Source organism: Rhyacophila brunnea, unplaced genomic scaffold, assembly GCF_057557595.1.
Source record: "Rhyacophila brunnea isolate RB1 unplaced genomic scaffold, BYU_Rbru_1.0 scaffold_22, whole genome shotgun sequence".
NCBI lineage: Eukaryota > Metazoa > Arthropoda > Insecta > Trichoptera > Rhyacophilidae > Rhyacophila > Rhyacophila brunnea.
The window spans coordinates 23888265-23904219 of NW_028232882.1; the positions used below are offsets into that span (position 1 = coordinate 23888265).

General features: G+C 34.6%; 1 protein-coding gene across 1 annotated transcript; it reads left to right on the forward strand.

Moving 5' to 3' along the window:
• Window positions 1–13969: 13969 nt before the first annotated feature.
• Window positions 13970–15364, forward strand: LOC147070248 (protein yellow-like). The gene has a single exon (XM_085949925.1). The coding sequence runs from the start codon at window positions 13970–13972 to the stop codon at window positions 15362–15364; it is 1395 nt and encodes a 464-aa protein (XP_085806051.1).
• The last annotated feature ends 591 nt before the right edge of the window (window positions 15365–15955 follow it).

Sequence of the window (15955 nt, forward strand, 5' to 3'; positions counted from 1 at the left end):
TAAATGATTGATGCAGAATAACATTGCATTTATTTGATAATAATTGTTGGACAATCCACTATCTTAAAAAATACTATTTTAATATGCAATCAAATTTAAATGATTTTACACATTTTTTCAATATTAATAGGTACATATTAGTATAAGATTAATAAATTTAATATTGTACATTAGTTCACTTCGCTCGTCACTTACCATGTTTTTTTTCTGCAGATATTCATTAAGATAATAAAAAGAGCCGAAACCAGTGGTGCACAACTCTCAATGTTCCATGCCATTTATTGCGGTAAAAATTCAGCAATTAATTACATTTATAACTTGCAAATTTTCTTGTACTGCAATAGATAATATCATTGATAGTGTATTATGCCGTAGCAGTGGCGAAGGGTGGAGGTAGGCTGTTAAGATCCGACATATTATATAGTGTACACAAAATGTTGTCAGTCATACTCGTAGGTACTTATCGTAGTATATTCGTGGGTTTTCACCGTGTCTCCTTCTTCCTTCTTTACTCGACGTTTCGGGCTCGTTGCAGAGGCCATTATCAAGAGATATGTTTTATGATGAAATGTAGTGTAGGTGTGTGAATGTAAACGTTGCTCTAAGAATGTCAAAAGGAATCCGATTATCTAAGAGCAAAAGTTGCTCAGAGTAATCTGTCAATCATTACGACCGGGGATACCGGCTCGAATATTAGATTTTGCTGATAGTCCTGGAAGCCATGACGTTTTTAACCGTAATCCATCATCCCTATTAAGAAACGTCGAGTAAGAAGGAAGAAGGAGACACGGTGAAAACCCAAGAATATACTACGATAAAAAACAACCGTGAAAGCCTCAAACATCGTAGGTACTTATCTGTCATTGAACTAAGAATATTATGGCGTTGGTCAGTTTTTTTTTTAATTAATTAAGCCCTTCCTAAATCATACGATAATAGATAAAAAATATTCTATACTAATATAATTCTGTACGGTTTAATAGCATAATTTTAGATATTTTATAGATTGACGAATATTTTTTGACAAGTATTATCTGTTGTGGCTTGGTTTATGCAGGGTTAAATTGGATTTTAAAAACTAATCAACACCATCCCCAATTTGTAATATTAGTTCAATGAAAACAAATACGTATGACTAATAAACTTTAGTGTGTACTATTTATGTTGAATCTTTACAGTTTACCTCCATACTTCGCCACTGTGTCCAAGTGTCGAGTTATATTTTTTACAACCTATAGCAGGGATGGCGAACCCATGGAACGCGTGCCACTGTGGCACGCGAGATGATTTTGCATAGCACGCGAATGTTTCATTTTGAAAAGAAAATAAATTACTATTTTATATATTATACCTGTAAAAAATGTTTTTTTATAAAAAAAACTTTTTACAAATAAATATATACTTACTTATATATAATATTAAAAAATAATGACGACATAGCCATGCGGATTTTCTTCGGTTTTTCATATTATGTTTACCAATGGATGCGCCAACGGAAACGACAAAATTCATGCATAAATGACAAATCGCATTGCATAAAAAATAGCAGGCTAATCTTTTTCAAGACAATCACTACAATCGCATAAGTCGGTCCTAAGGATCGGGCAATTAAAATAAAAATATTCAATCAACAAACCTTATGAAATTAATTATCGGCAATCATTCAAATATAATAACTGATTGTTATTTTGACTCAAACATAATATCTAAAAATGGAAAACCGTTCAGCGATAGAGAATATAATATGAAAGAAGAGTGGTGCAAATGGTTCCACGATCTCTTTGGGAATTTTAAAAACAAGACAAAAATATTGAAAGAATAAAAGATATTTTCTTTTATTTTGTTAACTCCATGGTGGAACTGCATTGTATTGTTGTTTTAATTTAATAAAACGCATTTTTTTGTAGTACTTATTCCACTTTTAATCAATAAATTAGGACCGGTTTCGTCCGCCTCAGAGGGACATTTTCAACAGTTCTTAGATATATAATATATCTAAGATATAATATTTCTAAGATATGCCTTCGGCTAGAAATACGGTGAAAGATAGAATATCAAGAACTCAATTGTAAATGCTATAGTATTAGATACACAGCACATATAACGATAAACATTAATCAAATTGTTATGAGTTTAAAAAATAAACAATATCGCGTTTATAGATAGTAGATGCAGTAAGTGTTCATTGGATAACCGTACAACGCGATTTCATAGATATTGCAGTGAATTTTTCGGATTCGTACATTACCCTGCGTGTGACCAGCGAATAATTATGTGGCCATTTGACAAAAACTGATGCGTAACTTTAGAATTTTTACTTACCGAAGATGGTAAGTACAATATATTATTTTCTGTGGAACCGCTAATTTTTAACTATATACTGAAGACATACATTCTGAAGCAGTAAATATTGACATCATAGATCAAAATCTAAAAGGGGACAATTAGTTTTTTTCCAAAGAGCCACATAATTATAAAATGGATAACATGCCCCCCCCCCACTGGTTAGAAGGTTGTGCATCACTGACATAAACTAATTAATTATTGTTTTATAAACTGTCCTCAGGGAAAATTGACTAAGCGACACATTTTTGTACAGACAATTTTATGCCAAAATGACTTATACGTCCGCTCATTGCATCAAATTAGTTTAAAATTAAGTATCTATCTACATATTATATACATTTAATTACAATATCTTATTTATATTAACGACAGATTATTATACAGTTTATGTATAACGTGTTCAAAAATTCAAAAAAAGAACGAAATTTTCTTTTCTACAATGTATCTAAACCAAATACCTTTCATGATGTCAAAGTTATGACGTAGCCTTTTGGATGCGTTATATTGCAACCGTTATTAAGCTTCCCCAATGACGATCCGCCCCTGTATTCATATTAAAATTTGAAAATAGAATGTTAATACATTTTAAATTAAGAATGACAATGATTCTAAAACTTTTGGCACCATTAAAATTTTCCTCACTATGATCATGTAATCGTAACCAATAAATATTACCATTTTATTACTATACTGTTACCAATATTTTTTTTTATAAAGATTAAAGCTTTACGATATTCTTCAAATGTGTACTTACATAAAACAATCTGCTAAGTGTCGAATTTATGTATTATATCTAGATAAATATTTTGTATTTGTACCTAATTTATGTAAAACATTAAAATGAAGTACTTAAGTAAAACTCTTTTTTCAAACCACCAACGTTTTTTTATTAACTATTTTATCACCTATATTCATATATTACAAATAGTGAAGTCCCTAAGTAAAGTGCTGCCCTAGCATACTTAAAATGCTACCTTCATGGATTATATTCACTCACTTCATAAATTATTTACATGTAACCTGTAAAAATAGAGTTTAATTAAGTGAATATATATATAAATAATATTATGGAGTGATCTCTTGGACACATTGACAAAATTACGCACATCGTACGTCACGATTATGCTTTAGTTAGAATAATAATTATTAGATGATCCAGTGGTACTCGAGGGCTTAAGATGACCGAAAGGCCGTCTTGTACGCAGGATTGACGACATATTAATGTTCGATCGAATTACGTGGCAGTGAAGTACAAGGAGCCGAGAGGATTCGATTGCGCTTGAGAAGATATCCATCTAGCAGTGTATTGAAACAGGCTAATGATGCCATAATGGTACAAGAAGGGATGTTTGCTTTATTTTAGCAATATACGAGTCGAAAAAAGAGAAGACGGCTAAACGCCAATTCTCAAATTGTGATAAAACCGTTTAACTTATTAAAAATATGCCAAATACCTTTTTGTGTACAATTTAAAGATCTTATATACATAATTTGAAAACATCTCATGCATATATATTATACACACTAGAAAAATTCATTTTGTAGAAAAAAATACGACACCCGACGGGACTTGAACTTGTATCTGCTGGATTCGCGCCAGTATGCTTTACCAATTTAGCTACGGGATTCTTATTGAATCGCGACAATTTTAACTAGTAGTTGTTTGTTACATGAAATGCTTATCGAATTGCGTTGTAATGTTGGCTATCGGTTTTTTTATATTAAATTAAGGTAGGTATCAATTAATTCCTTAATTACTAACCGACGTATATGCATAAGATGTTTTCAAATTATGTATATTCAGTATATAGAATGTTACATTCTGAAATCTTGTCTTATTCGTTGAATAAAAGAAATAGTTTATTAAAATCTTTATTTTATTTTACAATAAATTTTCTGCGGGGATAACGGTTGATGAAATATTACCGAAAAACCATTTTTGGCCGCCTCAAGATGATCTCTTCACGACAAATAGTATAATTTAATTCTCTCCCTGCGCAGAGATTAATGTCGTGTGGTGTAAGATTTGCTATTTGCAAATGAAAATTATCAATTGGTATGTTGGAAAATTCAAGCTTTTACTTTCATATTACATAAAGTGGAATAATATGTAGTCAGCGACGTCCCATGGGGGTAGGCAGATTGAGCTTCGCTTGGGGGCGGCAGTTACTCGAAGGGCGGGAAATCGATGAGAATCATTAGGTATATATAGAAATAGCTACCTGAACGTAGTAATAACGGAAATATCTTTCCATTAAAAAATCAGTTCACTGGTTGGAAACAAAATGTAATAATTAACTAACATACAAGATTTAATAGGACTATATTTTTTGTTGGGTTCGCGATGTCTAGTTTACTTCTGTCGTCGTTGGAGGTCACGTCCTTGATGACCAGCAATGACACGTGCAGATTTTTGAATTATATGTATGTACATACTTGCCTAATTTAAAATTTATCCAAATATTTTTGCCAGTCGTTCGCGAGTTTAGGAAGTTACCAGGTGTATTTTTAAATGTATCTGAAACCGTGGAAATATTTCTATTGAAGCAGAGCAATTAGATTTAGTAGTATACGTCATTTTGTCGGTAATGTAGCTATACCTACCATACATTTCTTAGATATTCTTGTCAGAAGGATAATGAAAAATATTGTATTGAAAAAATGGGGTGGCATTTTGGCGCTGCTTAGGGGCGGCATTTTGTCTAGGGACGTCACTGTATGTAGTAGTATGTTAAAAAATAACAAAGAAAGTTAATAACGGTTCGCTTGCCCACTCCATTCGCATGTTTATTAGATGGCAATTCTTAGATCTATACTGGCTAAAAATTGAAAAAATGTATCATAAATCAATAGAAAAATACATACATTATAAAAATTCTGACGGGACCCAAGTTATTCTGCTGGACCAATAATACCATCACATGTCCGCAGGAAGGTCAAATCACGTCGATATAATTGCAGTGCTATAGTGCATTTGAATTTATTTGAATCAGCTTGCTTACCTTGCCCACTCCAAATTTGCAATTTTGTTAGATAAGCTATAATTTATAGATCTAACTAAGGTCTGAAAAAAACTGAATGAAAAGTTATCATATTAAGTAGACAGAGAAAATACATTTTTTTTTAATTCTCAGTGCAACCAACTTGTTTTGAAAAATAACGTTTTCTGGCATTAAAGAATAAATTGTCATATAAACATAGTTTGTATGCAAACGACAGAAGATGGAATAGTTATTCATTTTTTTCTATACAATGAGTGGATAGTATATCTACAATTGACAGTATTTGCGAGCTTCTTTTGTCTTTTTTTTAAAATCGTGTGTAGGTACGAGGGTGGGTCAATAATTCCTTAGAAAAAAGCATTAAAACAGGTTTTATTTTTGTATTTTATTTTTATTTCTCAACATAATTTCCTTGGAGCTCAATACACTTGGTTAGACGTTTCTCAATTTTTTTTAAACCGTCAGAAAAATAAGTTTTCGGAAGGTCCTCAAAATAAGCATTTGTCCGATCGATGACTTCTTCATTTGAAAAAAAAACGTTATCCACTTAGCCATTTTTTTAAGTTTGGGAAAAGGAAAAAGTCACTGGGGGCTAAATCTGGCGAATACGGTGGGTGGTCGACCAATTCGAACTTCAATTCTTCAATTTTAGCCATTGATCGTAAACATGTGTGAACACGGGCATTGTCCTGATGAAAGAGGATTTTTTTCCTGTTTAAATGAGGCCGTTTTTCTTCAATTTTGTTTTTTAGCTGGTCCAATAAAGATGCATAATAATCCCCTGTTATTGTTTTTCCTTTTTCCAAATAGTCAACGAAAATAATTCCACGTGCATCCCAAAATACAGTAGCCATAACCTTACCAGCTGATTTTACGGTTTTCGCCTTCTTTGGACATGGTTCGCCTTTCGCAATCCACTGCTTTGACTGTTCTTTCGTCTCGGGAGTATAGTGGTGTATCCATGTTTCATCTACAGTCACAAAGCGACGAAAAAATTCATCCGGATTGCGTTGCATGAGCGACAACAGGGCTTTAGAGGCCACCACCCTATTGCGTTTATTGTCGACTGTGAGCAAACGCGGCACCCATCTTGCAGACATTTTTTTCATGCCCAATTAGTCATGTAAAATAGAAATGACGCTACCTTTTGAGATCCCTGTAACCTCAATTATCTCACTCAACTTTAATCTTCAGTCACTTAACACCATATCGTGGATTTTATTGATCATTTCTGGTGTAGTCACCTCTACAGAACGTCCTGAGCGTGGTTCATCCTTTGTTGATGTACGACCACGTTTAAATTCATTTAACCAGTTATAAATAGTTGCAAGTGAAGGAGCAGATATGCCGTGAACTAAATCCAACTCATTTTTTATTTCCTTTGCTGTTAACCCTTTTATATTAAAATGTTTAATAACAGCTCTAAACTCAATTTTCTCCATTTTTGTAAACAAGCAAAATTTTTTTTTAAATGTACGAGAAACACACAACAACCCGACCAATCTGATTGAAACTTCGCAGCATACTGAATCGGTAGTGCCGCTGCATGAAAACAAACCGCTTGCAGTACTAGTCGCGCCACCTGTCGGCTTTTCTAAGGACTTATTGACCCACCCTCGTATATACAATGAGTGGATATCAAAATGATGCGTTTGAATTTGGAATGGATATATCGGAAAATAGCCCCTTACAAATTTAATATATGTGATTATATATTCCATTATTACACCAGTCTGTGACCTCTAACTTTTTCTCTTACGATATAAAATTGTTAATAAAACCAGCAACCAACTGATTTCAAAAATACATTCAAGAAGATAATAATATGGAGAAGATCACGTGGCTTCAATATTCAAGAGAAATGATGAGGACAGATGCAGTGACATCCCCTGTGTCATGCGTTGCTTCTAGGCGACAAATTCAGAAAATAGTACGAATAATTCAATGGAATCGACAATATATTAATTTTTACCCATCTTAGAGCGGAATGTACAATCTAAGATTTCGTTCCTAAGGATAAGTCGCCGAAAAGGATGACTTAACTATAGACAATCCTGAGTATAGAGTTAAGGAATCCTTAACCATAGACTACTTTTGTTATGAACACGCCCCCTTCTGTATTACCATTTACCACTGACAGCTGCTGTCAAAATAAATTCGCATGTCTATAACACAGTCCATACACTCAAATTCATTTGACAATGTATCTCAATATGGATATTGATAGTGTTAATTCGTTTGGCATGTACTTGCAGAATATTATTTTATTTTTATACGCCAGCCCGCAGAAATACAAAATACCAGATGAAGAATGTGACACTTGATGCTAGTGTTACCATGTTAAAAAAAACTTGTGGTGCCTGTGGAATCACGTATAATGACTTATAACGGAAACATAAGAGTATTATAATTAAATATTAATATGTATTTATAGTTATTGCATTTATAAAATGCAGTTGTCATATTTTTGTCATCGTTTAACGATTATAAAATAATTTATCTAATTTACCTAACGAGAATTTTTAAATATGGTATTATTTTCAATAAAAATGATCTTAACTAAGGACAGTGTTTCTGCATAGTGTTTTCTGCTAAGGAAATTTTAGTTATGACAAATGTTTCTGCATTCCGCTCTTAGATTTTATTTCATGTTTCCGTTTAAGGGGGAGAGGCATGCTAGCAGAGAACCTAGCGGAAAAATACGAAGCTTGCAATTTGAGATTTTTTTTTTTGATAATTTACAACTGTATTGATTAATAAATAGGTATGTATCTGAAAACATTAAAAATATATTTTTTTTAATTCAAAGAAACTTACAATTGTAAAAAATGTAATAAAATGTGAATTGTTGCAGGGTCACATCTAATTATTACATTAAGTATATTTTATGGTCATATTTATTGTTAAAATTTAGTTTATTAAGTTTTCAATTTTTCGCCGTGTATATTTTTGACGAATTCATCGTTTTAATATTTTTTTTATATTTATTTTATAAAACATCGATTTATATAAAAATGTAAATGTGTATAACTTGAAATCCTTTTTATTTATATCAAATCGAGCTTCAATATTAGGACCATACCTAAAATAAAATTTCATATAAGTAAATAAAAAGGATTTGCAACTTGCAAGCTTCGTATTTTTCCGCTAGGTTCTCTGCTGGCATGCCTCTCCCCAGGGAACTCAGAAATAATGGGAACTGAAATGCCCAACGGGTAAGGCGATAGCAGGTAACCGTCTCGAGTAAGGAAGAATCCGGATTAAACTTACACACGTGTCAAGAATACGTTGTACGTCTAACACTGAAAACTGCTCTCGGTTTATGCATTTACGCTCATTTAATGTTGGTGTATTACACACACTATTGCACGTGCATAATGCGTGCTTCGTTATCGTAGGACACTCACACATTCAAAAACCCTGCTTCAGCGTGCGGCGTATTGAATATAGCCAATCGGTATTCTATTTATTATCTGTTCTGTGCCTCTCCCCTTAAAGTAGCAAAATAATGTAGTATAAGTAGGTAATGATTAAAATTTGACACTAAAAATAATATGAGGTGACATTTTGAGTAGGTATACGCACTTTCCCTGATTATGGGCGTATCCAGTGTCACTCGTTAACTGTAACTAGTTTGATTCCAAGATTTGAGATCACCAGGGTTAATGTATATAATTATTTTGCTTTTAACAGCTTCTCAATCGAGTATTTTCCGGCTAACTTTCTTCAAGGCATGCTCGCCTTTCATTCTCTTGAAGCTCGTAGGTCACTTCTGCTCTTAAAGCATTTCCCCATGCTCTCAGCTGCAGTAACGTCCCGTGGGGGTAGGCAGATTGAGCGTCGCTTGGGGGCGGCAGTTACTCGAAGGGCGGAAAATCGAGGAGAATCATTTGGTATATATAGAAATAGCGACCTAAACTGAGTACCTAGCTACCTAACAACGAAGATATCTTTCCTTTAAAAAATTCAGCTCACTGGTTGGAACCAAATGTATTAATTAACATAAAAGGTTTAACAGGACTGTATTTTTTGTCGGGTTCGCGATGTCTGGTTAACTTCCGTTTCCTTCGACGGCCTTGGTGACCAGAAACGACATGAGCACGGATGATAATAAATATTGTATAAAAAAATGGGGCGGCATTATGGCCCTGCCCAGGGGCGGCATTTTGTCTAGGGACGTCACTGCTCAGCTGTTTCCTCATGTCAGACTCACCAGGCACCAATCGCGAGGGCTGTGTCTGGAGATATAGACATTTTTAGCGATGCATTAATATGTATTCTGTTTTCAAAATTCTATTTTATTGTTTAATTTGTATTTTTTTTGAATAACATAATATGTATTGTTGTTTTTTATTTTATTTATTTTCTATAAAATTATTTTTGGCTTTGTTTTTTTTCTCTACTTTGTTTATTCTCTAGTTCAATTATACTCAACCTTTTTTTTCTTCGGGCCAAATACATATATTTGTAAAGTAACGCGGGCCGCATCACTAATAGTGTGTCGAAAAAAATCATTAAACCCCCCCTTTTAAGGAAAATTTTTTCAGATTTTAAAAAATATGCGTGTTTTTTAAATTAATCGTGTGCAATAGCAACACTCTTATACCAGATCTGATGTGGACCATAATGAAAATCATCTTCGGGTGTCACTATCTGTGCGTCAAAGTCGAAACGAATCTCAAGATATACGAAATTCCTGATAATAAATGTGTTTCGGGCCGCACATAAAAGCTTAAATGGCCGCAGGTTGAGTATCGCTGCTCTAGTTGATTTACCTACTTGTACTTTTTATTCTCAATGTCATGTTGTGAACGTCTTGAATAATAATAATTTGTTATGAGCTCAACGTGTCTTTATTTAAATTAAATAAATAAATATTTAATTATATTTTGGAAAAATCATTTTCATACTCAGTCATAGAGGACACCGATAAACGGAAAAGTTTGAAACCACTAGATTAAACATATAAATTGTAAAAAAAACCTGGAATTAAAATATAAGCTTGCAATAAAAATGTAGGTAGGTACTTTGTATTTAGTCTTCGGTCAATTCTTCGCGGCGGTCGATTATTCTTCGTGGAACCTTTCATCCCAAAGAAAACTTACCTACTACAAATTTTGTATGCCTACAAAACTGTATAATATATTTTTATCTCACTAGAGCTAGACTCTTAAAGCAGGGGGGAGGGAATTCAGAACAGACATAAAAATATACCCACAGCAGAATAATAATATATACCTACCTACTCTTGCGTTGTGCCGATGCTCACTTAGAAACTTGGCGCCGTTGTTTCCGGTGTTGTCAGATGTACTGTACATTATAGAGGTGAGTTGGAAATACTGTCACCAGTTTGTGTACTCAAGTTTCGGATGAAACTACCCATACTCAGTATGTGTGGCCCAATAAACTTATTCCAAAAAACTTGTGATGATATCATCGCGAGTCGCTGGCTAGTTGGTAAACTTTCAATACTATTGACATTAGATGCGCGCGAGCGAGGTAGCTCTCAAATACAACTATATTTTAATTTATTAGCCTATGCATGCAAATGACATCATCTTATGTGTGAACAAATAGGTCATAAATTTTCTGTATCGGCATATTATTCCCTTGGAAATGTGGCGAGGTGACTGAGGTGACGCAGTTTACAATAAAAAAAATCATTGTTATTCATTTTTGTTAACAAGAATATTGTAACCTAACAGAAAAATAACTCATAAATTTAAAATTGTGTTTAAAATTTTATAATTAATGGGACTTTTCGAGAAGCGGAGCTCAGCGTATTTTTAGCGATTCTATTGAAGAATTCATACACAGTCTGAGTTCCCTGAGCCGATACGTAATTCAAATACTAAAATATGGAGTTGGTTTTAGTTTCATTTGAGTACGAAACTTTTGTCGCATACGCACGCCAAACAGTCTATATAGTATTCCAAATACTAGTAAGTATTTTGGAACAAGTTTCTGTACTAAGTATTTTTTTATACTGGTAGTAAGTATACTTAGTCTTAAAAATTGACCAGTTTTCCCATCTCTAGTACATTATTTTACTTGGTTTGATTGTTACATACTTTATATTTTTGATAACTTAGCTATAGCGGTGCAGTATTATGTATATTGCAATTACTTCATTCTAATCACATCTATCATCAATAAGATATAAATGTGAAAGCCATCGCCATCTACCTACCCAGGGCTCGAAATGACCGGAGCGCACCGGAGCGCCGTTCCTGTTCGTGAAATCAGTAAAATTCATGGAAAACATAATTTGGCCATTGAGCATATAATAGAAAATCTGACACACTAATTTTTATGAGATACACATACAATTTGATAACTATGTAAATATCTGTCGAGCGAGCCGGTTTGTAAACATTTCTTTTTACCAGAGTTTTGAAGCCGGCTACTTCATAATGCCGGGTCCACACTGGCAACATGTCGCGCGACAACCTCGTTAAATTTTACGATAAGTATGATAATTATCGTAAAATTTCTTAAGCAATTATGCTAATTATCGTAAAATTTAATGATGTTGTCACTCGACATGTCGCCAGTGTGGACCCGGCATAACGGTCAGGCCATAAATTGCAAGCAACATAAAGCACGCTGACCCAAATATTGAATGCGCGTTTCTTTTACGTGATAAACTTAAATGCTTATTATGATCATAGCCCCCACATCCTGAAGAAGGTCCCCATGCTAGGATCTTTGGCGGCCTCCTTACCCACCGTTATGGATAAAGGCAGTGTGACGCTCTACAGTAGCGTTTTCATGGTGTACGTGGTAAAATTAATGAGTTTATTTAGTGTTTTTTTGTATATTTATATATTTTAATACATCCATTTGAATTATGGGGTTGTCGATTATCGATACACAATTAAAAACTGTATCGTAAAACCACATAATTTTAAATAACATTATTGAAGGACATTTTTTATTGAAATAGGACTGCAGGCGACTTTTTTTACTATTAGAGCAAATTTGTGATGTGTGTTTATCTTACTTATCTAGTCGATGGCCCCGTCCTGAGCCCGGGCCCCCAGGCTAGAGCCCTGTCAGCCCCCCTTCGTCGGGGCCATGATTAAGATACAGTTAAAATAATATATTCCGTAACACACCCGAGATCCGTATCCCATTATGCCATACCTGGTAAGCTCAGCCAATTCCCATTCACTTTGTGTTCTCAAGTTTAGTTATCGCACCATCGCCATTGACTCACGCCGTCTAACAGTGGTACACCCAGGATTTAATATTGGGGGGGGGGGCAAGGAGGAGAATGTAAATTAGTCCCATAGGCTCTTTTTCTTCTTCACAGCCTAATTTCTCGCTTATTGGTCTTTTGTCTATTGCACTCGGTGTACCTACACCATGGTCTCCACATCCTGAAACAGGTCCTCAGGATAGGATATTTGGAGGGCCCCCCACCCACCGCTAAGATTAAAGGCATTGTGAAACAGTACATTAATGTTTATCAAATTGTATTTTAGTTCAAATTAAGGGTACTTACACAGTGAATTATTGTGCGATTTTTAATACATCTACTTATAATGGAGCTGTCGAGTATTGACACGTCATAATAATCAAAAAATATATTGCACAATTATATAATTGAAAATGTTCATGGCCATGAAGTATAATAGCGCCGCAGGCGACTTTTTTTACTATTGAAGCTAATTTATGATGTGTGTTTATATCACTTATCTGGTCAACCCGACACGCCGGGCCCCCCACAGCCCGGGCCCCCAGGCTAAAGCCCTGTCAGCCCTCCCCAGCCATGACCTACACCACTCCGGAATTCGGGTGGACACCGAGAATTTTTTGACAGTTCCATTAGGGATTGGGTTTCTAAAAAAACCTGACATTAGTGTTACGAAATTTTTGTGTTAGAAATTAAAATCTAAGAAATTGTTCCAAAAAGGGTGCTTTTTATTTGTCTAAGCCCAAAGGTATAGTTTATTAGCTTTCAATTTCAATGCTTAAAATCATTCTGATAATTTTCATGTTTGGGGGGTGCCAGGGCCCCTTTCGCCCCCCCCCCCCCTCCCCATGGGTGCGCCACTGCCATCTAAGGTTTGTAGGTACCTAATCCCAGCATCATTTTACCACTATCAAGATTGGTAAATGTTTTGCGTATCATATCCACAATTCATAATTAGTGAAGTCATCCAAAATTGACAGAAATGGTCAGACCTTACCTTACAGTAAGTCCTATCCTATAGCAACGAAATGTTTCCAATTATTTAAAGGAACTTCCACAATATGTAATATTCACGCATAACTATTTTTCAGTGCGTTATGCGAATAACATTAATGCTAATTTCATTTGTTTTGTTCATCGGTCATGTCATCATTTTATTTAATTTTTAAATTGGGACTCATTTCGGATTTATCAAAATTTTGGAAAATGTTATATTATAATCTAAGAACAAAGTTTTATACTTCGTGCTTATTATTTTTTTTAAATTATTCATATTATACGTTTATAACGTCGAATCTGGCAACACTAGATCATGCGCACGCGGCCTAGTCCTCTCCGGATATAGCAGAATTCAACGGAAAGATTTTGAGCCAGTAAAATATCGCTTGGCCTATAAGACATCATAACATAACCACCAAAAAATATGACAACAGCGTCATATTACCTCATCTTCTTCACGTTGTCTGTCTTCGTCGTCGGTCAGCACGGTCTCGTGCCTCGCAAGCCAGACCAATTCCGAGTGATTTACCAATGGAAGTCCTTAGAGTTCGCATGGCCTGACAACTTCACCGGCGAACAGTTTGCCAACTCAACCGGCTATGACAGCAGAAATATTCTCGTAACTGGAATTAAACACCACAAAGGCAAACTATATCTTGCTCTACCGAGATTAAAAGAAGGTGTTCCTGTCACTTTGGCATATATACCGGTAAAATCTGAAAAAAATATCACCAATCCTCCACTGATTCCGTATCCAAATCTAGAAATGAATACTGTCGGAGACTGCAACAATTTTCAATCTGTCCACAGCTTTGAAATTGACCTCGGAGGAACTATGTGGATCATCGATACAGGAAGATCAGCAAATACAGTAGAAGAAATCATTGAAGATACTTTCTGTCCACCGAGTCTTATTTGGATGGATCTTGACGACGTGAACAGCATTGATAGATATATTTTCCCAGATTCTGTCGCTAACAAGAACAGTTATCTGAGTGATATAGTTCTGGATGACTCAGCCGATGGTTATGCATATATAACTGACAGTGGACCAGATCCTGGTATTATAGTCTACAGCAAAAGAACCAATCAATCGTGGAAAGCGAGAGACGCGATTACTATGATATCCGACTACGGAGCTGATCATTTCTTTTTAAATGGCACACGCTTTGATCTAGCTGTCAATGTTGACGGCATCGCAATTGGACCGAGATATATGAATATGGAAGGAATCATAGATAGAAACGTATACTTTTCGCCTCTGTCAAGCTTCATGATGCATTACATTCAAGCGACTGAATTGAGAAAGAATCCAGCGGTGTTTAAAAATTTACATTACACCAAACTCGTGCGAACTCTTGGCGTAAAGCCATCTCAAACAGCTGGTATGATAATGGATGAGGAGGGGTTTTTATACTACGGTCTAATCGGAAATTATTCAATAGCACAGTGGAACAGTCTGTTGCCATTTTCAACACAGCAGAGGATTGTCGCGAAAGATTCTGTTTACATACAGTGGCCTGAGAGGTTTACATTTGATGACGATGGTAATTTATATGCAATTGTTAACAGGCGACAAAAATTCGAGACGAATACAACGAAATTAAATGAAATAAACATTAGGATCTTAAAAAGTAATGTTGGGAGTAGTAGTTACATGTATGGACCGACTAAAGATGAAGTCTGTGAGCAGAATAAAAAACGAGTGGCGGATATGAAAAAAATTGAAAGTTCTCGAATCAGTTTTGCAAGTCGACTCGTTGACAGCTTCTTGCTGAAGGCAATTGCGTTGATTGTATACGTTCTATTTGTATTGTGATTTTCTTGTATGGTCGTTCGGTATTCCACGCTAATGGGAGTATACAATTTTAATAGTGAACGAAATCTGTTATAGGTAGTGGTGATTTAATTTCTGAGTGAAGCTATTCTGGTGCCGTAGTGTAAACATTAAAATAAACATAAGTTGAAAAGATATCATTCAGCTATTTCTGAAACTACTTCGCGTTGTGCCTAATATTGTGTACATAATGATATTTTTACACCAGGATACAGTTTTTTGTTGAAATAAGTGCTCTTAAGTAAATCTTATGAAGTGAATAATTGATTGTATTACCTACATCTTTAAAGTATTGTAAAGATATTAACAATGTAAAACAAAATGACGTTACCTAATTAATAATATCGACTGAAGGTAGGTATTTTATATTTAAATTCGAAATTATGTGAGTTTTATACTATTTCATAGGCATCGGTTTTATCGACCTTGGTGATGCGTTTTCCCAGCGCAACGTTTCCTAAATAAAGTTCCGCGAGGGTTAAAAAGGACTATGTAACTAAAAATATTTCAATTGGGCATAGGTACTTAAAACTGTGCTAGATAAAAGTTTTGTTTTCAAAAATCAATCAATAC

What these genes read in the sequence shown, in the direction of transcription:
- LOC147070248 (XM_085949925.1), top strand. Translation starts at nt 13,970, where the DNA reads ATGACAACAGCGTCATATTACCTCATCTTCTTCACGTTGTCTGTCTTC.